This window comes from Schistocerca cancellata, chromosome 4, assembly GCF_023864275.1.
Source record: "Schistocerca cancellata isolate TAMUIC-IGC-003103 chromosome 4, iqSchCanc2.1, whole genome shotgun sequence".
Taxonomy (NCBI): domain Eukaryota; kingdom Metazoa; phylum Arthropoda; class Insecta; order Orthoptera; family Acrididae; genus Schistocerca; species Schistocerca cancellata.
This window is the reverse complement of record NC_064629.1, coordinates 733,542,396-733,569,566: the sequence shown is the minus strand read 5'-3', so window position 1 is coordinate 733,569,566 and position 27,171 is coordinate 733,542,396. Positions and strand designations below refer to the sequence as shown.

General features: G+C 41.8%; 1 protein-coding gene across 1 annotated transcript in view; it reads right to left on the bottom strand.

Moving 5' to 3' along the window:
- LOC126183623 (trypsin-1-like) overlaps positions 1-26,957 on the bottom strand; it is a 34,099-nt gene extending 7,142 nt beyond the window's left edge. Inside the window, exons 1-4 of the mRNA XM_049925742.1 lie at positions 26,870-26,957; positions 21,654-21,745; positions 16,381-16,469; positions 16,022-16,163 (exon numbers count right to left, since the gene is read on the bottom strand). Of these exons, the coding sequence (XP_049781699.1) occupies positions 16,022-16,163; positions 16,381-16,469; positions 21,654-21,745; positions 26,870-26,915 (369 nt within the window). The 5' untranslated portion in view covers positions 26,916-26,957. The remainder of the gene's footprint in view (positions 1-16,021; positions 16,164-16,380; positions 16,470-21,653; positions 21,746-26,869) is intronic.
- Positions 26,958-27,171: the final 214 nt, after the last annotated feature.

Here is a 27,171-nt window from a genome sequence, read left to right as displayed (position 1 = left end):
GAGACGAAAATTTAATAGTCATGGGTGACTGGAATTCGGTAGTAGGAAAAGGGAGAGAAGGAAACATAGCAGGTGAATATAGACTGGGGCTAAGAAATGAAAGAGGAAGCCGCCTGATAGAATTTTTCACAGAGCACAACTTAATCATAGCTAACACTTGGTTCAAGAATCATAAAAGAAGGTTGTATACATGGAAGAAGACTGGAGATACTGACAGGTTTCAGATAGATTACATAATGGTAAGACAGAGATTTAGGAACCAGGTTTTAAATTGTAAGACATTTCCAGGTGCAGATGTGGACTCTGATCACAATCTATTGGTTATGAACTGTAGATTAAAACTGAAGAAGCTGCAAAAAGGTGGGAATTTAAGGAGATGGGACCTGGATAAACTGACTAAACCAGAGGTTGTACAGAGTTTCAGGGAGAGCATAAGGGAACAATTGACAGGAACGGGAAAAAGAAATACAGTACAAGAAGAATGGGTAGCTTTGAGAGATGAAGTAGTGAAGGCAGCAGAGGACCTAGTAGGTAAAAAGACGAGGGCCAGTAGAAAACCTTGGGTAACAGAAGAAATACTGAATTCAATTGATGAAAGGAGAAAATATAAAAATGCAGTAAATGAAGCAGGCAAAAAGGAATACAAACGTCTCAAAAACGAGATCGACAGGAAGTGCAAAATGGCTAAGCAGGGATGGCTAGAGGACAAATGTAAGGATGTAGAGGGTTATCTCACTAAGGTTAAGATAGATACTGCCTATAGGAAAATTAAAGAGACCTTTGGAGAAAAGAGAACCGATTGTATAAATATCAAGAGCTCAGATGGAAACCCAGTTCTAAGCAAAGAAGGGAAAGCAGAAATGTGGAGGGAGTATATAGAGGGCCTATACAAGGGCAATGTACTTGAGGACAATATTATGGAAAGGGAAGAGGATGTAGATGAAGATGAAATGGGAGATGCGATACTGCGTGAAGAGTTTGACAGAGCATTGAAAGACCTGAGTCGAAACAAGGCCCCAGGAGTAGACAACATTCCATTAGAACTACTGACGGCGTTGGGAGAGCCAGTCCTGACAAAACTCTACCATCTGGTGAGCAAGATGTATGAGACAGGCGAAATACCATCAGACTTCAAGAAGTATATAATAATTCCGATCCCAAAGAAAGCAGGTGCTGACAGATGTGAAAATTGCCGAACAATCAGTTTAATAAGTCACGGATGCAAAATACACTCCTGGAAATTGAAATAAGAACACCGTGAATTCATTGTCCCAGGAAGGGGAAACTTTATTGACACATTCCTGGGGTCAGATACATCACATGATCACACTGACAGAACCACAGGCACATAGACACAGGCAACAGAGCATGCACAATGTCGGCACTAGTACAGTGTATATCCACCTTTCGCAGCAATGCAGGCTGCTATTCTCCCATGGAGACGATCGTAGAGATGCTGGATGTAGTCCTGTGGAACGGCTTGCCATGCCATTTCCACCTGGCGCCTCAGTTGGACCAGCGTTCGTGCTGGACGTGCAGACCGCGTGAGACGACGCTTCATCCAGTCCCAAACATGCTCAATGGGGGACAGATCCGGAGATCTTGCTGGCCAGGGTAGTTGACTTACACCTTCTAGAGCACGTTGGGTGGCACGGGATACATGCGGACGTGCATTGTCCTGTTGGAACAGCAAGTTCCCTTGCCGGTCTAGGAATGGTAGAACGATGGGTTCGATGACGGTTTGGATGTACCGTGCACTATTCAGTGTCCCCTCGACGATCACCAGTGGTGTACGGCCAGTGTAGGAGATCGCTCCCCACACCATGATGCCGGGTGTTGGCCCTGTGTGCCTCGGTCGTATGCAGTCCTGATTGTGGCGCTCACCTGCACGGCGCCAAACACGCATACGACCATCATTGGCACCAAGGCAGAAGCGACTCACATCGCTGAAGACGACACGTCTCCATTCGTCCCTCCATTCACGCCTGTCGCGACACCACTGGAGGCGGGCTGCACGATGTTGGGGCGTGAGCGGAAGACGGCCTAACGGTGTGCGGGACCGTAGCCCAGCTTCATGGAGACGGTTGCGAATGGTCCTCGCCGATACCCCAGGAGCAACAGTGTCCCTAATTTGCTGGGAAGTGGCGGTGCGGTCCCCTACGGCACTGCGTAGGATCCTACGGTCTTGGCGTGCATCCGTGCGTCGCTGCGGTCCGGTCCCAGGTCGACGGGCACGTGCACCTTCCGCCGACCACTGGCGACAACATCGATGTACTGTGGAGACCTCACGCCCCACGTGTTGAGCAATTCGGCGGTACGTCCACCCGGCCTCCCACATGCCCACTATACGCCCTCGCTCAAAGTCCGTCAACTGCACATACGGTTCACGTCCACGCTGTCGCGGCATGCTACCAGTGTTAAAGACTGCGATGGAGCTCCGTATGCCACGGCAAACTGGCTGACACTGACGGCGGCGGTGCACAAATGCTGCGCAGCTAGCGCCATTCGACGGCCAACACCGCGGTTCCTGGTGTGTCCGCTGTGCCGTGCGTGTGATCATTGCTTGTACAGCCCTCTCGCAGTGTCCGGAGCAAGTATGGTGGATCTGACACACCGGTGTCAATGTGTTCTTTTTTCCATTTCCAGGAGTGTACTAACGAGTATTCTCTACAAACGAATGGAAAAACTGGTAGAAGCTGACCTCAGGGAAGATCAGTTTGGATTCCGTAGAAATATTGGAACACGTGAGGCAATACTGACCTTACGACTTATCTTAGAAGCTAGATTAAGGAAAGGCAAACCTACGTTTCTAGCATTTGTAGACTTAGAGAAAGCTTTTGACAATGTTGACTGGAATACTCTCTTTCAAATTCTGAAGGTGGCAGGGGTAAAATACAGGGAGCGAAAGGCTATTTACAATTTGTACAGAAACCAGATGGCAGTTATAAGAGTCGAGGGACATGAAAGGGAAGCAGTGGTTGGGAAGGGAGTGAGACAGGGTTGTAGCCTCTCCCCGATGTTATTCAATCTGTATATTGAGCAGCAGTAAAGGAAACAAAAGAAAAATTCGGAGTAGGTATTAAAATCCATGGAGAAGAAATAAAAACTTTGAAGTTCGCCGATGACATTGTAATTCTGTCAGAGACAGCAAAGGACTTGGAAGAGCACTTGAACGGAATGGACAGTGTCATGAAAGGAGGGTATAAGATGAACATCAACAAAAGCAAAACGAGGATAATGGAATGTAGTCGAATTAAGTCAGGTGATGCTGATGGAATTAGATTAGGAAATGAGACACTTAAAGTAGTAAAGGAGTTTTCCTATTTGGGGAGCAAAATAACTGATGATGGTTGAAGTAGAGAGGATATAAAATGTAGACTGGCAATGGCAAGGAAAGCGTTTCTCAAGAAGAGAAATTTGTTAACATCGAGTATTGATTTAAGTGTCAGGAAGTCGTTTCTGAAAGTATTTGTATGGAGCGTAGCCATCTATGGAAGTGAAACATGGACGATAACTAGTTTGGACAAGAAGAGAATAGAAGATTTCGAAATATGGTGCTACAGAAGAATGCTGAAGATTAGATGGGTAGCTTATATAACTAATGAGGAGGTATTGAATAGGATTGGGGAGAAGAGAAGTTTGTGGCACAACTTGACCAGAAGAAGGGATCGGTTGGTAGGACATGTTCTGAGGCATCAAGGGATCACCAATTTAGTATTGGAGGGCAGCGTGGAGGGTAAAAATCGTAGAGGGAGACCAAGAGATGAATACACTAAACAGATTCAGAAGGATGTTGGTTGCAGTAGGTACTGGGAGATGAAGAAGCTTGCACAGGATAGAGTAGCATGGAGAGCTGCATCAAACCAGTCTCAGGACTGAAGACGACAACAACAACAACAACCGATACATACAGGTATAGGTGAAATAATCTAATGAAGGATAGTGGAAAAATTCGGGACAGAGGTGAAAACATCGTGACTGTCCCAAAAAGAGCGGGACGGACTGTCACCTTATGTTTATTCATCGCCATCATTTGAAGTTGTACAACTAATCTGCTGGTAAATTATTCTGTTAGCTATTGCATTTAGATTTAGTGAATTCATTAACTCACACCGGCATAGCTCTAAAGTTACCATCCTCGGTGTGAATGAGTTGAGCACTTTCAAGACGTATCATACCACAAAAACTAAAGTTTATAGGTACACAAAGAACTTAGTATATCCCAGAGATATTGCAGTTATTCACTCACTTCTAAAAGTGTGTGAGAATTCTCTAATGAATAAAATCTCTGTACTCCAGATTTCACAGGTGGGAGGGTGAGGATATTGGCCCGTCAGGGGGCCCTTTAGTCAGTGCCATCTGCTCTAGGACTGTGCACAAACTACAAACTTATAAAGTAATGATAACTCATCGACTGATCAGTACAGATACTACTCTGAGCCACCCGTCCTGCAGCTGGCTATTGCAGTCTGTGCATGATAGAGAGGTTATGCCTGAAATTTTCTTTTTTTTCCTGATAAATGAAAATAAATGTCGTGTGACTAGGGCCTCCCTTCGGGTAGACCGTTCGCCGCACACACGGCAAAATGACCACTTTAGGCGGCCAAAAATCGATTTTCACACTTATAGATTAGGTCTAAACGTCCTTGTATTCTTCACCTCAGGTAATTGGTCCATCGCACTGCCGTAAAATATCCTTAGTTATGTTGACAATAAAGGCGTGTGAGAGTCTGACAGGCAAGTAGCATTCGAAACTCAAAAGTATTATAACGTGAATTTTTTGAACATCTCATGCGAAAATCTCAATATATATCATGGAGGTGGAAGCCACAGGTGTGTTCATCAAATAGACAACGTTACAATTCAATTTTTTAAACCTTGTTAATAGTAAATGACGATTTTATAAAAAATATTTTTCCTTAGACTTTCAAAAAAAGTTCCGCTTAGTACCGCTTTCTGTCCTAAATATTTACACTTGTGCATTTGTTGACTATTAGTATTGTAAATTCTAGGAACTCAAACCAACGCATTGTGACACCAGACTCTTTTCTTTACAGGTAGTCGGAGTGGACCAAGTTACTCGGAATTAAATATGAGGAAAATGGATCTAGTTTTAGTGTTAAAAAAGGAGAACTTTTACAAACAATCACAGTCTAAGTGTATAGGACGATTAACGACTCACATATTGGATAAATGTAGTGAATATAAACAGTCAAAAGACAGTGTATGTAAAATTAAGTCAATTTTAAAAGCTTTTGTCTCAAAATTGCTACCAAAGTGGAAAAAATCCAATTGGAATATGGAAAGATTTACCAAACCCAATTCAGAATGGTTAAAAAACGACATGGTCTTGCCAGCTCTAAGCACTACAACCACAAACGAAGATTTACAAGTGAAAAAAACCTAGAGGAAGGCCTGAAAAATCTTTTGAAGAGAGTTCTCAACTTTTGCAAAAACAATATTCTACGACTAGTTCATTTAAGTTTGGGATATCTGTTTTACACTCATACCTTAGATGTTACGAATACTTGTTACATATATCATATAAATTGGAACTGAAGGAGTGGCAAGCAAGAGGTAAAGAAGCCAAAGAAAATATAAAAAGAAGAAAAGAAGAAATAACCACTAAAATCTATCGTGAAATGGGGTAAGTGGTAGACCAGCCCATGCAAGGAGGAGGTAACTCCAATGACGGGAATACTGCAAGAAAATTTTTTGCAGAGCCCACGAAATCTACGACTGTAACAGGTCTAGAGCCCGAAATTATAAAAAGATTTGCAAACATCCTAAGCGTTTTGTCTTGCGGTTTTAATGTTAATTACAGTAACTTTAAAAATTATTGCGTCGAAACAGCAAAAATCTGTTTAAAAACGTACAAGTGGTACAAAATGAGTGCGTCTGTGCACAAGTTGCTAATACAGGGCGCAGCCATAATAATGGAACTACCTTTGCCTGTGGGGCTTTTTTCAGAAGATGTATTGGAATCTAGTCAGAAAGAATATAAGGGTTTAAGACTTTTCCATGCAAGGAAAACTTCAAGAATGCATACCAATACGGATATTGTCCTCTGGATGCTGATAGCTTCAGATCCTATCATTGCGCCAAAAAGGAGGAGGCACATTAAAAAAAGAAAACCCTTTCCTAAGGAGGTACTGTTAATGTTAGAAGAACCTGTTGTGAAAATGCTCGAAGATAATGGTGACGAAGAAACAATGGATGATGATGATGATGATAACGACGACGACGACGACGACGACGACGACAACGACGACGACGACGACAGAATAATGGATAATTATGATGAGAGATACTAACTGTCTCACTTTCTGTAAACTTTAAGTAAAATATACTAATTTGATTTTCATTCTACTTTTTCATTTTTAGCTACCTATAAATCACCTTTTAGGTTGTTAGGTACTTTCAGAATCTTGTCAAGTCTGAATACATATCAACCCTAAGGTCAGAAGCCTTTCTAAGTATAAATGCACATATTATTTAACATATTTGAATTTTGGCAGCCTAAAGTGGTCATTTTGCCGTGTGTGCGCCAAGTGCAAGTATTTCGATTTGACGCCTGAATCGTGTCTGCATTCATCAGCGTAAATGAACTCGTAGAACAATCGAAGCCGAATATCCTCATCAGTTGCAAAAGAGTCACTGCACAGAGGGAAAGCAGGAGTGTGATATGCAGTTCGTGCAACAGAATTAACGGATCAACCTTTTTGCAGTAAATCATAGCTTCTGATATGTGTATGAACAATGTATGTGTCCTCACAACTTTTTTTTGAGAGAACTATGTCTCGATTTTTTGGTTACAATGGCAGTGTGACTCATTAAAAGAAAAATGAGCATTTGCCAATCACGTTTTATGGTATTGCAGAGTTGTATAGATTCGACAGTGGTAAGTTTATACGAATGCTAGTCAAGATTTCATAACAGACAGTCCTCTTCCATCTGATTAGCTTTTCTGATGATGAACAGAGACCAACCGCGTAGATTATTTACATTGTCACAGTGCTGAAGTTTGGTATGATTAATGTCAGTGGCAATTTAGTGAATTTTGCTCTCAATGCTGAAGGAATTCTGATAGATACACTCGTCTGGATATAAAGAAAATTTAATCAAGAGACTATAAACAGTTCATTGAAAAACTTACAAAGTAATATAATTTATAACTGACTGTCAGTGATTCTACCAAAAGATTAGAATTTCAAATCAGTGCCATTATGTTATCCATAAGCACATTGTAAAAATGTATGTATGTATCTCCTCCTAAACCGCTGGGTTGATTTCAACCAAACTTGGTACATATATATTACTTACTGTTTGGAAGGCACCACTGTGGGGCTAACAACCACCTGCCTGTCAAAGGGGTGGGAGTAGAGGCGAAAAAGAAGCGTAACGACGCGCAAATAGCCAGAGTATATTCATCCAGGATTTGAGAATGCGAGCACCCAGAGACTTGCAGACTTGCATCAAACTATGCACATAACTCTCTCTCTCTCTCTCTCTCTCTCCCCCCCCCCCCCCCCCTACGTCGCACAAAATGATAAGAGAAAGGAACAGAAGTTTATCGGTTAATACATTCTCGCTGTTCATGCAGTACAACTGCCTACTCACGCACAACGTTTTAATTTATTACTGCTTTACTACGTGGTCTATTTGCAACACATTTTGCAGACAGTGTTCGTTTATATCACTGAATGGACCTGCAAAAATATCTCATTGTACGGCACATATTTCAGGAAATATGACGTCATAAACAATGAGATACGAGAAAAATTGGCGCATCATGCGCGACGTTTTAATTTGTTTCTTCTTTCCTCGGAGTCTCTATTCGCAACAAACTTCGCAAACATTATCTACATGTATAAATGAATGACCTGCAAAATAATATCATTATGCAACACATATCTAAGAAGATATAACGACATAAACACTGAGATGCGCGAAAAACTGCCGCATTAAGCATGATTTTTAATTTACTGCTTCTTTACTACTAACCCTTTTCGCAAGTTTTTCAGACAGTATTCAGATATACCACTGAAGCTTCTTGCGAAATTGTATCACTGTACGACGCATAGTTCAGGAGATAGGACGTCATTAACCCGGAGGTGCATGAAAACGAAACTGTAGGGCGAAACTCGCTAGAGATACAGGTGAAATATGTGTACAAATATCTGTTAAATATGTGAAATATATATGAAATGTATGTGAGATGTGGGTACCCGTGCAAAACCTAAGGTAAAAAAGCTCCTCTTAAACTCCTGCATTGATTGCAACCACACTTGGTACATTTATTACTTACTACCTAGAAAGAAATATTGTTGGGGTAAGAACCACCAACTTCCTGTTGTGATGGGGATAATAAAGTGGTGATGGAGAGAGAACGGGGAGGAGCAGTTGGACGGACAGAGAGGGAGATGAGGGGCACACACAAAGACAGGGGAGAGGAAGAAATGGACTTAGTGGGGGGAGGAGATAGACGGAGAGAGGGGGAGGAGGAAGTGGTCAGAGAGGTGGAAGGAGGAGATGATCCGAAAAAGAGGGATACTGGCTAATAAAAGATTGGAATACATACATACCCATGTAACGCCGCGTGCTCAGTTAGTCATGAAATAAAATAAAAGAGGAAATGGGTGTTTTCTTATGGTACTGTCTGTCAAGTCTACTCTAGATCACAGGTCGTTGGTCCAAATTGTTGAAGGACACTAGCAGGCCAATTACTGAGCGACTGTTGCTCATACTTGTTCAGTCAGCAAAATGTCTTGCGATTAAGTTGACAACGAAAGAACTGAGTTTTGTTGTACTACAGAGGTAACCTCGTCGGAGCAGTGTAGGGTTGGAGCCACATTCTTAGAGTTCTTTGAGAGTAGAGTCTCCAGAGGAAGATTAGAACTTAGATTTTTACTGATTTCCTAAGACGGAGATGATAAAAAAAATGAAATGATGCTATGGCATTATTGGCCAGGAAGGCACGCCTGCGGTAGTTCGGCCGCCTAGTGCAAGCTTTTCTATTTGATCCCACTTGGGCGACTTGCGCGGTGATGACGATGAGATGTAATGATCGGAACAATACAAACACTCAGACCCCGAGCGAAGAAAATCTCCATCGCGGCCGGGAATCGATTCTGGGACCGCAGGATCTAGAGGCAGCAACGCTGCCCAATTTATTGTCTTCTTTCCATTTGTTTCTTCGTCGTTTTTCTTATGCAGTTCTGTGCGGCTGTCGCATTACATCTCTCAAATTCCTTGAATGAAAACTTTACTCGGTTTTTTGTTACAGAGGATGGCTGGACGGCTGACCGAACAGGCTGAGCTCCCCTGCCGGCTACCGCTAGACCATGAGCCGTGGACAATGGATATGATAACTGATAGTACCCGCACATCCTAGCTACAGGTACCTTCTGGGTAAGCGTATGTTGTCCCTCAACGTCACCCCTTCCATTTGTCCAGCATACCACTTCAAAATGCTAGCTGGAAATGGCATTACACTGGCCAACCAGAACATTATGGCTAGCCCTTTACTATGGGGATCGAGCGAGGCGTTGTGGTGGCAGGACACTTGACTCGCATTCGAGCGGACAGCGGTTCAAATTGACTTCCGGACTTCTAGATTTAGGTTTTCCGTAGTCTTCCTAAATGGCTCGAGGAAAATGTTTGGATTGTTTCTTTGCAAAGCATACGGCCAATTTCGTTTCCCACTTTTTCACAATCCGCGCTTGTGGTTTGGCTCTAATGGTTCGTTGTCGATGTGACGTTGAACCCTAATCTTCCTTCCTTTAATGTAAGAATGAATATTTTTGAGTAATGTGAAGGATAGGGATATGCTACAGTAAAAGTACAAAAGATGATAGAGGCAAAAAGGATGGTTCAAATGGCTCTAAGCACTATGGGACCTAACATCTGAGGTCATCAGTCCCCTAGACTTAGAACTACTTAAACCTAACTAACCTAAGGACATCACACACATCCACGCCCGAGGCAGTTTTCGAAGCTTCGACCGTAGCAGCAGCGCGGTTCCAGACTGAAGCGCCTAGAACCGCTCTGCCACATCGGCAAAACGGAATCAGAGCACCGGTTCCTTGTACAGGCGGTAGTGAAAGTTGTTCGTTTAAGCAACTTTGTCAATAGGCAGGTTGTGATGGCCTCCTGATTTAGGCGAATGTGGTGGAAAAGCTCGAGTTCTTCGTATTTTAGGTAGCTGCGGTCATTACCATCTGTCTTCAGCGGAACGACGATATTGATACAACTAGTGGAAGACAAGGCGCTGTATGCTTCGCTTCGTTCAAGAACGTGGACGTAAGAACCCCGTTTTCTCTCGCCCGGTCTGAGGCGCGTTGCGGGTCGCGCGGCTCCCCCAGTCGGAGGTTCGAGTTCTCCCTCGGGCATGGGTGTGTGTGTTGTCCTTAGCGTAAGTTAGTTTAGGTTAGATTAAGTAGTGTGTAGGCCTAGGGACCGATGACCTCAGCAGCTTCGTTCCATAGGAACTTACCACCACCCGTTTTCACTGAAAATCTGTAGCGTAACTGACGTGTGTTAGGATGGCTCTCGCGCCCTGATACGTCGCATTTCAACAGAACGGTTGTGCGTGTACAAGCCCAGAACTGTCCTGCAGTGGGTCTGAAGACTACAGTTGTCGTTCTACTTGATGTCCTGGTACTCAAATCTGCCAGTTATTAATCCTGTTGAAACACATATGGTATGTCATTGAGCACACGTGCTGAGATCACATACAATTTCCTCGTAATCTATAGGAACTGGATGACTTTTGCGTGAACAGCTGTTGCCATACTTCTCTGTCCACTTACCACCTGCTTATAAAATCCACTCCATGAGAAACTACACCTATCTTGCATGCTATAGACATCAGATGGGCAATAGTACTGTAGGTAATTAGTGTATATTTCGTATGCTTCAGGCAGAAAGTGGCGTCCAAGCTGCTAACAGGTCATATTTTCGAATATCTTGAATATTTTGAGTCATACTTTTGCATCAGAAGGTCGCCAGGATCCACGTACTTTTTGTAACGTCATACTCGACAAGCTGGAAACGTGATCGTGTGGACAGCCATCGGGTATCATTGATAACTTAGAGAAATCAGTAATGAAATGACTCAGAATGGCAATCGCTGTCTCCAGCACGTGACAGAGCCACATCTTTACTTCAGCATATATCTGGTACAACATTCCAAAGTAAGTGCAATCACGTATTGCTTGGAACCTTGTGCCTGTGTCACATTTTGTGGTCAACTGCTAGGTATACGACTTGGTCCGTTCTCCTCGTGCACGCCGAGGACGACGTGGTTAAGACAGTGGGCGTTCAGATTCCTGTCTGGACATCCAGATTTATGTTTTCTGTGGTTTTCACACGTCTATTAAGGCAAATGGTTTCTTAAAAGCAAAGGACAAGGCCGTTTCTCTTCCCCTACACACACATATACTTACATACTCCGCAAGCATAGCGGAGGGTACCTTGTACCACTAGTAGTCATTCCCTTTCCTGTTCCACTCGTCTATATGCCCCCGTAAGGACCCTAATTTCTCTTATCTTTTCCTCCTGGTCCTTGGGCAACATGTATGTTGCTGGCAGAGAAATCGTTCTGCAGTCAGCTGCCTGTTCCCTACATTTTCTGAAGAGTGTTTCGCGAAAAGAACGTCGTCGTTCCTCCAGGGATTCCCATTTGAGTTCACGAACCATCTCCATAACACTGGCATGTTGATCGAACCTGCTGGTAACAAATATAGCAGCACGTCTCTGAATTGCTACAAAATTTTTCTTGGATCTTACCATGTGGGGATCCCAAAAAATCGAGCAGTTCGCAAGACTGCGTCGACTAATGTACTGTATGCGATCTTCTTTATAGATGAGCTACACCTTCCTAAAATTCCTCCAACAAACCAAACTCGACCATTCGTCTTCCCTATTACCGACCTTAGGTGCTTGTTCCATTTCACATCGCTTCGCAACGTTATGCCTAGATATTTAATCACCCCGACTGTGTCAGAACATTACAACGTCGTTTTCCCTACTCATCTGCATTACCTTAAGTTTTTATACATTTAGAGCGAGCTACGATTCTTTATACGAAACGAAAGTACTGTCTGAGGAATTCCGTATCCTCCTACAGTCACACAACGAAGACATTTTCTCTTTCGAACTCGTGATCCATCTCCAATGACCTAATCGTCTATGACATTCTAAATCCTGACGTTTCCCCTTTTTTCTACCTTCTCGGGTCCACGTCCTCTATACATGCATCAATATTCCACCCACGAAAGAGGTAACTTACATAATCATCAGTGTGGGGCCTTTACCGCGTAGGATTAATACAGGAGATAGAAATACTCGATGCAACAGTTGCAGGTTTCCTCCCGGTTTCGTTTAGCATGCACGAGAGCGTCACGGGGATGTGTGTCGAAGAATATGGCAGACGTTACAAGAGCCGTATAAGAGGCGTTATGAATCGCCGAGAGGTTTCTGTTAAAATTCCGAGAGCATCCGCTCCAGGCAGAGTCACGCAGCATGTTAGTTCTCCCGATCATGACGTTAAAATCCGGCACATTCGAGCTCATAAAGAGCCTTAAGCCAACGGCACATTTACCGAACATTCGAACGTCAACTTTGAGCGTGCCGAGCTCAACGTGTTGCTGAACGCTCAAAAAACGATGAGGGTTGTGCGTGCTGCACGCAATCGCAGAGCACTCCAGCGGCAGTTGTCGGTTGTATATGGCTCGCAAGTCACACAGTTTGTTTACGAAATGGACGGGCGTAAAATTCCTATGTCAGCACTATTAAAATGCACATATCTTCCGTTGTTCATATGTTCCTTACATTGTTCTGTCGGTAGTATATATAAATAAAAACTTAAGTATCCATGAACATGTTATAAGGCAAAATGGAAAGCTCCGTGTACAGTCACTAAGAACATCAGCTTACAAAAATTCCATTACAAATAGTGCGATACAGGTATACAATAGTCTTCCATATAAGATAAAAATTATTTCATAATTATCACTTCTTAGTAATGGCCTAAGGTCATTCTTATTCTATCGTTGTTTCTATTCAGTAGCAGAAACCTTACAACATGTGAAACAGAAGACTAAGCAATAATACGCAAAATATCTTACTGGGTGCAAGCTCTCTGGTAGATAAATCCAACGGAATGGTTCAAATGGCTCTAAGTACTATGGGACTTAACATCTGAGATCATCAGCCCCCTAGACTTAGAACTACTTAAACCTAACAAACCGAAGGACATCACAAACATCCATGCCCGAGGCAGGATTCGAACCTGCGACCGTAGCAGCAGCGCGGTTCCGGACTGAAGTGCCTAGAACCGCTCGGCCACCAAGGCCGGCTCCGAACGGAATATACTCACATTCTTGAGAGAGTGAGAGAGAGAGAGAGAGGGAGAGAGAGAGAGAGAGAGAGAGAGAGAGAGAGAGAGAGAGGAGAATTATATTTACATAGCGTCCAATATATAGAATATAGTTGTACTAAAACAGAACGAAAGTCTCAGAACCTATTAGAAAACGCGGAAAGGGGGAAAAAAGGGCGTGATGAGACGCAAACCTGCAACATACCACACATCACTTTGTAACTCTACATCTCTATTGATTACACTGTACAGAACTTTTGTATCATGCGACCTTGCCTTGTAGGTTACCATCTTCTGATGGCTATAATGGCAGATATCTTACTTTATCTTATTAACTGATATTTAATTATAACGAACTGTACCAAGAAAATGTGTTTTTCATGGATCTTGGCCTCGTGGTATTAGCCGAGCGGTTTAAGGCGCTGCAGTCATAGATTGTGCGGCTGGTCCCGGCGGCGGTTCGAGTCCTCCCTCGAGCATGGGGGTGTGTGTTTGTCCTTAGGATAATTTAGGTTAAGTAATGTGTAAGCTTATGGACTGATGACCTTAGCAGTTAAGTCCCATAAAATTTCACACATTCTACATGAATCTTATGTGCCTTTGCCTACGAATGGCATACCTTCATAACACGCAAATTACAATTCGAAAATTATTTAACCACCAATACGACGTTTCCTGTCGTTTTGTCACAACAGATCGTAGCAATAAACGACGGGTTTTCGAAAGATCAGTTTTCTGATGCTTCGAAACGGCATATATTCATAGAACGTAAGTTGTAATATAAAAGTCACCAAATATGAGTTCAACTGAGGCTAATATGGCGCCCCCAGACTCAGTACCGGAAAGGAGATTCCGTGATTGTGACGAAGGTGTCGTTTTTCCACGTTATTGGTCTACATTCAAACGTACGTTCAGAATATTTGCCGTTCTTGATATTGCTCTACGCGTTCGGAAAGACTCCTCACCGTGCTTTTCCACACCATGACGTCAGAAACTCGGCATGCTCAACGTTGACGTTCGAATGCACGGCCCTTAAGCCGACGGCTTCCTGACAGTGTCTGGTCCAGCGTACTTTTGACGATCGTCACAAGTTAGTTGGGAAATCGTAGTGCTACCACAAATAACCTCTGACACACATCGAATGATGGCTGGCGTGGTACTGATAAATATACAAATGTAAATATACTGGCATAGTACCCCTTGCGGTCTGCAGTTTCACGATACGATCAGCTACATTCACGAAGAACCCCGTTCAACTGCTATGGCTCGACCATATAGAGTCCCTGTTGAGACTTTGTTACTTGCTCATTTCGCAGTCTCGTGCTTCGTTGAGACCTAGCGATTTCTGATGTTATGTTTTCCACCAGCACACAGATATTCACAACTTCCACGGTCCTGGATAAACATTATACATTCACCTTACATGACCGTTATACACGGCATCAACAGTCCTTAAAATTCATTTACATATTCATCTACGATGGCCGTCCAGGGGAGCTGCACAGACAGACCTTGCACACTCTGTCTCTGTCAAATTCAAATCACACAGTACCATGTTTTAATTTGAATATCTTGTTAGTACCACATTATTTTCACATTTGCGTGCGTTTGTAGGCCACTAAAACTTTTGTAAAACAGTAATTACATTGTCTTCGGCAGAGGACGTGGTCAACATTAGCAATTATTCTGTTGACAGTCCCATCCAAGTGTGTAGCCATTTTTCTCGTGATTTTCTTCCTAACATTTTATATGTATTTCCCGATCGCGTCCTTTGTCATTGGCAGCCTATCCTGGCCCACTGTTTTTATATTTTCTCTTCACAGTTTTCGGACAGCATTAACAATTTTGCATGACATCTACGATATTTCATTGAGTTCTTAATTTTTTTAGTTTCCTTTTGGACCTTGGGTAGCTGCCTAGCATTTTGGGGCCTCTCCAAAATACCACTTTTCGAATTGTATTTCACTGTTATGTCCATACGTTTTTGTTTAGTTTTGCGTGTGATTATTTTATTGCATGTAATTGACTACTTGCTCACGAGGATGGTTTTGAGGTAACATATTGAACTGTGAAAGATTGGTTAAGATTTGATTGGAACCCGTAGCCAACTACACTACGGTTTTAGCAGTCACCCTCGTTTGCACTGGACTGTGATTCCTGTGTGTCACTAATTTATCTTATGGGTGAACACAAATCACTGTGAGAACTGCTTTCGCTGTAAGTTTTCACTGCTCAGAGATAAACAGCGTCCCTAAGCTTAAGAGTGCAAAAATTAATTTCTTTCCTGAGTCTCCTTATTATTATAAAGTTTTCTTTGGGTGTCTTAACTTTTCTAAAATCATTAGTAGAGTGTATCCCAGACGTAGTTATCTAAGAATGAATCAGTGCGAAAAGCATATTCATTTCACAAACATTTACCGATTTCCTGTTATTAAATATGCCTATTAACTGATGGAAACGAATCGCGGTATGGTGAATCCCAAAATTTTTCTCGCTTGCCGTGCACCACGTTAGGTCAGTTCAAACCCATAATATAGCGCACTTAAATAGCGGAGCGCAGGTTTAAGAAGCAATGTAACTCCATTTTCATTGGTCGGTACTATTATTTTTATTCCACAAGAAGTAGTGATAAATTCATACCTTAAGTACTGCTATGTCGTAGTCCGAATAGGCGGGGACGTAGTGACTATGTGGCACAAATCTTTCAACAGTGTGCACGCTGCCACCTGTCTCTCGAACACTGGAGCCCGCCCTTACGGTCACGTTCTGTGCTGGCACAGCCCTAAACACAACAATACAAGAAACCGTGACATTTAACGCACATCGCCGTAAAACATGCATTTGCAAAGTGTTACTGTTGGTGTAGTATAACCTAGAGATAATGAATGTTTAGATTTCATCGATCACAATCATGAAACTGGCTGAAGCTCTGCTTCATAGCAGAAATGAAGTTAACTGAGAATGGTAAACAAATTCATGCAGATGTTTTTGCTACTTACAAGTTGTAACAGTATCCTGTAGTAACTGCCCAGTTTTCGTTTATAATAACAGCACCACACATGTGTTTTCCATCTAACTGTAGCGACAACTGAAACAAAAGGAAGACATAGAAACTTAAATGGTTCAAATTGCTCTGAGCACTATGGGACTTAACATCTGTGGTCATCAGTCCCCAATAACTTAGAACTACTTAAATCTAACTAACCTAAGGACATCACACACATCCATGCCCGAGGCAGGATTCGAACCTGCGACAGTAGCGGTCACGCGGTTCCAGACTGAAGCGCCTAGAACCGCACTGCCACATAGGCCGGCATAGAAACTTAAAGTAAGCTTTTATACAACGTTTCTGCTCACGACAAGAAATAAAACTGCACTGCAAGGACCGAACATCGACTTGGAAGAAGACGATGAAACAGGAAGCTCTGACAGAAAAAATAAGAATTATCTTTTTTATGCCATCAATGAATTTTTAAATGAGAAAACGGATGAAGGAGGTAATATATTTTATTTTTATTTTAAAAATTATTTTTATAAGTTTTACCATATTCGCAGAGCAGTTGACTTCTTTCCTGAAGTATGTAAATGATTATGGATTTCAAAACTTCGCGTGTATATCCTGAGTAGTGTGGCATCAAAGGCATTCTAATTAAATTTAATCACTCTGTCACAGTGGTCCCAAACCTGGTGGTAATAACACCGTTAGAGGTCAATTTTAATTTTCTGAACCGTAAAAAAGATGTTCAATTATGTTTCGGTCACGAAAGTAAATTATTTTTAAAGGATCTTTATTATTATCACTGTTTCGTAATACTGTAATACTGATTACATAAGTTGCCAGTAACTACATTTTTATCAGAAATTGATTCGTTATTAATTTCTCAACAACAAACCAACTAATTTACATCCCAACACAACAGTAAGTAATGGCTACTATACTGCTGTTGCACTACTCTGTATTACTATTATTATTATTATTAGGCAGTCGACACACACAAAGCATTGGCAGCCTGAAGTATTCCAATTTCTGCCAGTTCAGAATCAAGCAGTCCAGCAATCAAGTGATTTAGCAAAAGTAGGGCTAAGTGTAGTGCCCACATTTTAATTTGGTTGTTTTAGATAGGGGTGCAGGTTGCCGCTGAAGCAGGTATCGCTAGGAAGATGAGTGGTGCGGAGGAACCATGTTTTGCGACATGTTTTTACTCTCAATGTGGATAATTAGCTTCATTTCCTCGGAAGGAGATGTAGGTAGCACTACGATTTACTGGAAATTGCTTCATAGTTCTTTAGCAAGAAGATAGAAATAGCAGTACCAATAGTTTCATTGATTCATTAGTTCGTGATTTAATAAAACACCTACAACACATAAAAATCATTTATCTTACGTCGTTTTAAAAATGAAAGTGTACAAAGTAATTTTTTTTCATTTTAAAGGTTAGTGAGGCGATATTGTCGATGGCGGTGAGGGGACGAGGGGGGTTAATAGCTAACACCTGATTGTACGTGAGGGTAACGGTCTCAGAAAGGTTGGAAATCACTGCTCTGTAACCTAGAGCCTGAATACGGAAAATATGGGTGCAAGACTAGGAACCTTAGAATTCACTTCTCGAGTTATTGGAACATTGGCCAAGTGCTACGCAGGATTTCATACTCGAGCCAGTTCCTTTCTCTCCATAAGCGTTAACTCTGTAGCCAAAATGCGTTTCATTGGTAACATTTGACTGAAGAACTTACGTATGGAGAAATAAGCAAATTTAATTCAACGTTTTTTAAAGGAATAGCTTATTAATACGAATAAAAACAAATTCTGAGGTCTCATTTAGAGACAGGAAGTCCTGAAACGAAGAAAGCCTTACTGTCACTGGAGGTGCTCTTATTTGGCTCCCGGCTTCGAAATAATCTCGATTATCACACAAGTGAGAGAAAAAAATTCAAATCCGTGTGCGATGCCATAAGCTTTCTCTGGAACAATTCGTCACAGAATACTTACTTTACGTAGTGACATAATAAAAATCACGTTAGTACTTGGCGTAGGAGAATGAGAAAATATTTTTATCATCCAACAAAGAACTGTTAGAATAACCCACGGTGAAAAATTAATTTATACTTATACTCTTAACTTAAAAAATTTCAGTCCCTCAAATTTACGTTTCTTAATTCTTCATAAAAGCTTACGTTTGTAGAGAACCAAGAGTAACGTTAACATAAACCTTCATTTTCCTCATTTTAGTATGTGGGTAAAATATAGACTTTCTTTGAAAGATCAGGAGCTTTCAGTTTCAATACCTCTAATTTTAACCAAGGAATTCGAATATACAGTAACATGACACTTCAAATAAAATATGTTAAGGTTCTTTATACTGAGATAATAGTTCTTAAACCTTCTCTTCAGTCAATAAATATATGTAGTAAACTGTTCTAAATGTAAAATTACGTACAGATACATACAGAGATTTTTAACATTGCACACTGCAATTGTGTGAGTTTTACAATTTTGCCTGCTTTGTATATTGCACTACATTTTTTACCCAGGAAATAATTTGTAGTTTTGCAGTCAAAAGCAAGAAGAAATGTAGTAAAATACAATTTTCACTTTTATTTAACCTACCAGAGATGTGTGAATCGTCTGCGATGTATGTTATACGTAATTATGCTCAATGTATTATTTTAATCTGAGAAAAGAGAGTTAAGATCAGGGCTACTGGCGTTCTACACCACATGCATTAGTCAGCAACAGTCTGGATCCAGGCTCTGATTTCACTCACAATGGGATTCTAATTTTTAAGGTCTGTTCCAAAGAACTATTGTGGAGTTATAGAGATCTAAAGTGTTACTCTCGCAATGTCTAGCCTCAGTACACTTTCACACCTGCTGGCTACGAGCGACTACCTGCAAACGTACCTCTTCGCCTTAGGGCTTTGAGTGTCGTTGCTAAAATTTTTGTTGTTTCATATTCCGCATACTGTCGCTAGTTATCAGTTGGCCTTATAGGTCCGGAGAGAGAACCTTATAGGAACTCCAATTTAATTTTCGTAATCTGACCATTTTCAATTCCAGTTTAAATCTTCTTCTTCTGAGAACCTTGTACCAATATATGAGAATTCATGGTAACACCTTCATCGATGTTTTTGAATCTCTTTATTGCAATGCGACCCGTTTCGGACACACCGCTCTGATATCAGGCCGCTTTATTGGCACAAAATTCAGTGTGTAGCGGGCACTTCACGCATGGGTAGCTCTGCTGACTCTAAGTCTGATTTATATCCTCCGTTATTCCAGCATGGAAAGTTGGTTATAGGACCAATTATTGTCAATAGAGGGGCCTGATGACGGTGCAGTGTGTCACCGAAAAAGAGATTCAAACACACGGCTGAAGATATTACCATTAATTCTCATATACTAACAGGCCGTTATCCTACTCTCCATTCGAAATATAAGATGGATATACGGAACTCTACCAATATTTGTCTTTCTTTCTCCATCTCTCAGCAATTTCTCTTCGGGTGTACTCAGTTCCATTTTCCCTTAACTCGATATCCCCAACGGATTGTGCTCCATCTACCATCCTATGTGATTTCCTTTTTTGGTTATTTTGCTTCAGACTGCACTTTATTTCTACCCTTCGGGTATGAACATCTCTAGTCAACGAGGCCAACTGATACGTTGTCTGTAATATTTCACTGGCATTCTTTTTCAATACTCCTGTTCATTTTTTATACTCCTAAAGGTAATTTCACCTGTATAGTCGTTATTAGCTTCTTTTCCTGGATGGAATTGGTAAAATGTAAATTTTTCTTTCCGCACACCCAATGTTTCCGACAATCTTCCATCAAAGTATATAATTTCTTACATTGAACTGAATATTCCTTGACTAGGATTAGTTTAAAAATGTTGTGGCGATTCATGGTGATCAGCATTCTCTTTCCGCATATTAATACATCTTGATAGGGGCTAGGCATTACACAATCCATTCTTCGCTTGTTGCGTCGTCGTTCAGGTAATAGCACATTCTCCTCTTTTTGCAGACGTAACAAAATTTATTTCGTCCTCTTGGGCAAACCATTAAAATTAGACTACATCCAAGATATCCCAAAAGCTTTAGCAATTGATAGTCATTGCAGTTGACTGAAAAGTAAATGATGCTTACAGAAGACTGATAAGGAACAAACACGTTCAGTGACAAAAAGCGGTTGTCGCGTGTTTAGCGAAAGGTACTTAGAATCTCTCGTTCACAGTTCGAAATTTGTAAACGAGGAACAGCTCGACAAGAGACACGAAATGTGTGCCATGAAACAAGCTTCAAGATGAAACTCTGACAAGGACATATGAAGTGATCAATAGTTTGAAACTGTGTAATGTTCTGTTTTCTAGTCGTTCGGAAGCAAATTACGATTGGATTAATACATTTTGGGTATTCGCACAAAGCATTCATATACTTTAATCGCAAGCAGGCAGTCGAAGACAGTAAACGGATGACCGGAAATACGTCACAGTCGTGTTTTCCTTTCAAGCGTGATGCACCGGTCTGGATTACTTGGCCTTGTTTCTTTACAGAAGAATTGTAAACGAGGAACAGCTCGACAAGAGACACGAAATGTGTGCCATGAAACAAGCTTCAAGATGAAACTCTGACAAGGACATATGAAGTGATCAATAGTTTGAAACTGTGTAATGTTCTGTTTTCTAGTCGTTCGGAAGCAAATTACGATTGGATTAATACATTTTGGGTATTCGCACAAAGCATTCATATACTTTAATCGCAAGCAGGCAGTCGAAGACAGTAAACGGATGACCGGAAATACGTCACAGTCGTGTTTTCCTTTCAAGCGTGATGCACCGGTCTGGATTACTTGGCCTTGTTTCTTTACAGAAGAATTGAAGACGTCCATATGCTTTCCTATGTCCTGGTTCTTACATGACAATGGGAAATAGTGAATCGTTTGCATTTTCTACCTGTTTTACCACGAAGAAACAAATGGAGAGAGTAAATGGGAGATGAAGAAGCTTGCACAGGATAGAGTAGCATGGAGAGCTACATCAAACCAGTCTCAGGACTGAAGACCACAACAATAACACCGTAAGACCAGTCATCCATAGGTTAATATTTAACTCAGTTGAATGAAGAAATAACGTCGTATCAAGCGGAGCTAATTGTAATTGTCCACTGTCTAGGAAATTCACTAAGTTTACAGTAAAGTGACCATAAGTGCAAATGTGAAATCTATTGGCCACTTATGGCTGGTGTCTATAAAAGTTTATGTATCATACTTACGGAATAAGGTACTTCCGTAATATTTGCCGGCAGTCCGCCAACTATGCGACGATGCCTGTGCAGCGATCGGCATTCAGCGTTTCGGCAAAAAACTGACAACAGAGAAAGCACGAATTAAAAATTTTGTTAGCAGACTTAAATGTGAGCTATTTGAATGCATTCTAAAGGACTTTATTTTAATATAGTGACATAAAGCTACGCAAAGAACATTAGCTGTTTTCGAAGTGCATAGAATTAAGGTGCCTGTTACACAGGAGTAATCATTGTCCACTGTTGGTCGTTAGTTTTTCCACCTCAGATTACATATAGGATAAGTGCCAATGTACGTTTGGCAAAAAATCCAAGCATGAGTAATGTGTGACAACTGAATCGTGGGAAGAATAAAATTTATATATCTTTCCTGAGCTCCCCTCCTCCCCCTCCCCGCATTCCGTCTTTTTTCAATATATATTTCACTTTCTAACGGCCTACCAGAGCTGGTGTGTTGTATTTATATTTGCTTAAAGTTGTGGTTTTGCGAAAACGGGAATTATGTTGTAAAGGGATCATGTAAAACACTAGACATGGTTAACTGTCTTTTATTAGTTACGTAACGGATACATGAGGTTCTGTTCGACATGCCCTAACATGACATCGGCAAAGAAAACGAGACCGTCTTCCATACCTAGCAAACAATTATTAATTCCCTTGCCCACAATACCCGACAGGCACAAACCATTGTGCATTGTTACTTTGTGGGCCGACCGGTGTGGCCGTGCGGTTCTAGGCGCTTCAGTCTGGAACCGCGTGACCGCGACGGTCGCAGGTTCGAATCGTGCCTGGGGCATGGATGTGTGTCATGTCCTTAGGTTAGTTAGGTTTAAGTAGTTCTAAGTTATTGGGGACTGATGACCACAGGAGTTAAGTCCCATAGTGCTCAGAGCCATTTGAACCATTTTGTTACTTTGTGAGAGTAGTAAGAAAAAATGTTCCTTATGATTATTGTCTTACAATTAACTCCTCATTGCAGAGCAAGGCGCTGGCAACACATTCAGCTTTTATTCTCACCAACATCACAGTAATTTTTGATGGTTCAAATGGCTCCGAGTACTATGGGACTTAACATCTGAGGTCATCAGTCCCCTAGAACTCAGAACTACTTAAAGCTAACTAACCTAAGGACATCACACACATCCATGCCCGAGGCAGGATTCGAAACTGCGACCATAGCGGTCGCGCGGTTCTAGACTGAAGCGCCTAGAACCGCTTGGCCACACTGGTCGGCCATTAATTTTTGATCCTGCAGGAAGTTACTTATCTCAGTGATGGAATGGTTGTTTCATGTGAGGTGCTTCAGTGGACTATTACCCCCCAATGATCAAATTCCATTCCAGTCACTCTGGTTTTTCATCGTTTCCGCACATCACATCGTTAATGCCAGGGTAGTTCTCTAAGCACGAGAGATTTCTCTTCTGTCCTTGTTCAGTTCGAACATAGTCAGTAACAACTTCGATGTTGTCTCAACGAAAAATTTTCTTTGAAAGCGCGGGAATCTTGTAACGTGAGGAAACGCGTAGATCGCTATTACCTCACTTTCACTTATTGTAATCGAACAAACGCGTCATTTGTACTAACGAATCGAAGTATTCAATACTGTTACTGGAAATACGTTATCTATTCACTGATGTCTGTTGTTTTTGATATACCGGTCTACATATTTAGAAAAAAAAAGATTCCTTACAGAATGGTCGTTATTTATTCAGCCTGCCGAGTGCCAAACGCAGCTGCATTTCCAGCAGGAAATGTGACCGGATGTATAATGAACGATAAACATGGATCTACTTTCTAGCAAAGTAATGGCAGTGTTTCTCATTTCCCGATGCTCTTTCATCATACTGTGGAAGCCTTATGAGCAGCACAAGACGGAGCGGCCGTCGTCGCTCGAGCCCTTCCCCACAGCTGGAAGTCGTCCAGACTTTGACGCAAATGGCTCTCATGAAATCAGCGCTACTTAGTATCTAGAAATGCTGAGGACGTCATCACGGGTACTCCCAAATCACGATAACAGTTGAGAGACTTCGCGAAAGGAACGCTTCCTACTGTCTTTATGACGGTTTTTTAGCAATCTAAAGCTGTGATTCCAGTGGTATTAGATGTCCGTTCTTGCCTGTTTTTGTTACTCCACTTCCTGTCCTATAGGCTCCTATCCCTCTATCTCTCACAGCGAAATTACACGATTCAGCATTACCCGTTGGTAACGTAACCGATAAGATAACTGGAAGTGTGTAGCAAGGTGCGATGAAAATCTTGATTTATTCTAATGCATATCACTTGTACTCAACGTGATCGAAAAATCAGAGGTATAACACTCAGTTTTCACATCAAGATTCAAATGGTTCAAATGGCTCTGAGCACTATGGGACTCAACATCTTAGGTCATAAGTCCCCTAGAACTTAGAACTACTTAAACCTAACTAACCTAAGGACATCACACACACCCATGCCCGAGGCAGGATTCGAACCTGCGACCGTAGCAGTCCCGCGGTTCCAGACTGCAGCGCCAGAACCGCTAGACCACCGCGGCCGGCTTTCACATCAAGAATTTAGGAGAATAATTACAAAAGGAAGTAATTTCATCACTGATTTTTTTCAAGTGCAGCAAGTTACTTCAGTTACAATTTGTAGAAACGCAGTGTCCCATTTGCTACATATGTTTCGCACAGGGCCACGGCTATAAAACAGGGAAATTAGGACTGATATACAATCTTACAGTCCATGTATGTTACTCAAATAGGAAAATAGTGGTGGAACCGCATATACCGTCGACCATACATGTACTGTGACTCGAGCCGAATAATCGTTATTTTAGGTGTCTTCGATTTCCCTTTCACCGCTTTTATTATTTTCGCATATGACAGCAATTACATTAAACTGAACTGTGGTTTCTTTAGAATGTCGCTGATGCTTTTGACTGCTTCGTTGTGTTGGTGATCTGAAATTGTGCAGTGGTCGACGTGGTTTCTATATTATTTCATGACTAGTCTGTAACACAACTAAATCTTGAGAAATTATTACCTCATTTGTTGAAACTTCCTGGCAGATTAAAACTGTGTGCCGGGCCGAGACTCGAACTCGGGACCTTTGCGTTTCGCGGGCAAGTGCTCTACCAACTGAGGTATCCAAGCACGAAAGGCAAAGGTCCCGAGTTCGAGTCTCGGTCCGGCACACAGTTTTAATCTGCCAGGAAGTTTCATATCAGCGCACACTCCGCTGCAGAGTGAAAATCTCATTTGGGACCTCATTTGTTGCTTTCAACCCGTCTATGGGTATCATCAACATGCACCATAGGTGTTATTCATGGATATTTCAATGATTGAATTTCATTAGTTGGGGCAGACGACGGCGATACAGTAATCATCAGATTAATATAGCACGCTCTGAGCGTCAAGTTATTAATAGTCGAGGGAAGCTCTTTAGGTACTTTCAGGGTTGTAGGTCAACTAAATGACGGTAGCATCAAGAAAACAAAACTGCTCACAGCGCGGCTCAACACAGCAGGAAAAAATAATTACGGCATGTGGAGTGTCCCGAGTTTTCTTTTGATTCGAGGGCAGGGAGAGTGAAAGAAAGTATGAGATCAAGCCTTCGCAACCACGAGACGAACCTGCCTGAGAGAACGAAAAGAGCCGTCAAGAAGCTGAGACATGGATAATCATAGGATAATTTTGAGTACATTTTAAAAAATGGCAAGAGGAACGGCGTTTTACTTTCTTTATATTTAACCCACCGTAAATTTGCGAAAGTAGATGATAAAGTGGTGATACTAAACAAATCATCTGAGTTTCTTATGTGTCAACGACTTTATACATTATTATTATTATGAAATTCACAACGAACTAACACAGTCACTGTTACAAATCGGGGAAATAAGAGAGTGATTACTGAAATTGTTGCAATGAGATAATGGCCTAATTATTAGCCGCGGTGGAAACTAAAATCTGCAGTCTGCTTGAGACATATCATTTTGCAAATTCTGTTGCATTATAATGAAACAGATTCATATACTTAAGCGTATATTTTTAGGTGCACAAAATAATATTAAAAAATTATCTGAGTAGACTAGTGCTTTTGCAAATATCATAAGAAAAGTTATAGAATGGTGAGGACATTTCTGTCTTGCCTCTCGGTTTCTTGCAACACAGACTGTAACAGCTATGAGTGAGGAAATTCTTTACAAACATTGAATTGATAACAAATACAATTTTTACTTTCCAAATGGTTTAAATGGCTCTAAGCACTCTGGGACTTAACATCTGAGGTCATCAGTCACCTAGACTTAGAACTACTTAAACATAAATAACCTAAGGACATCACACACATCCATGCCCGAGGCAGAATTCGAGCCTGCAACCGTAGCAGCCGTGTGGTTCCGGACTGAAGCGCCTAGAACCGCTCGACCACAACTTTTACTGTCAACGTAGACAATCCACATGTCCTCAGAATGAGATTTTCACTCTGCAGTGGAATGTGCGCTGATATGAAACTTCCTCGCAGATTAAAACTGTGTGCCGGACCGAGACTCGAACTCGGGAACTCGACCAGCTTGTGTTCAGTTAAGTACTCAAACACACCTCAAACTTTTAGTGCACTTGTTGAAAAATAAAATTTAAAAACACGAAATAACTGATGTTGCAGAATGTCTGATAAGATATACAATTACTTTCGGTAAAGGCCACATTTTGACTCCGAAAATAAATGTAAAAATGTTGAAGGCAGCGGGAGGAAATTTCTTCGATTCAAACCTGGAATCAATTCACTTTGATGTCGTCGTCTTAGCCCATGAAATACACATACCTGATAATGAGACAATTTGTATGATTCTACATTTTCTGTGAATCATCTACAGCGAGAAGGATAACCTTTTCAGTTAATCTGTTCTGTTTTGTTATGTTTCCGCATATAGAAAAGAAACCAGTTTTGCTACAATGCCCCTATAGCATCTACTGTCGGTGCAGATTGCGGACCGAGATGAGTTTTTAAACTAAGTCATTGCTTATTTCTTGACAATATACCTCCCAGTGCGGTTAACGTGCGAGGCAGTCTTTAATACTGAATAACGAAGGCTCTCGGAAATGACGGCAAATAGCCGAGTCAGCTGCTGACGGGCGAGCTGTGCGATATAGGCACGGTGAAGCGATTGGAAGTTAGCAGCTAGCGGCGCGACCGCGGGCACTCACGCGGCAAGGCGGCGAGGAGCCACAGCAGGCAGCGGGCAACATCCATGTTGTCGGCTCTCTGGAGGCGCGTCTACTGAGCCCCACAGAGATAAAGCCGGTGCTTTATTCTCCGATAACTATTGTGCAACTGCAAAATCACATGTGCGTCTCTGCTCGTAGGCGCCGGAATCGAGACGGTGAGGCGCCGTCGCCGAGGCCGGACGCACGTAGTCACCGCTTATCGCCACAAACATCTCCCGCATGCCATCCAGTTGAACCCGTCGATCAAGGGCGCTGTTTATTTACAAACGAGGCCGTTGGGG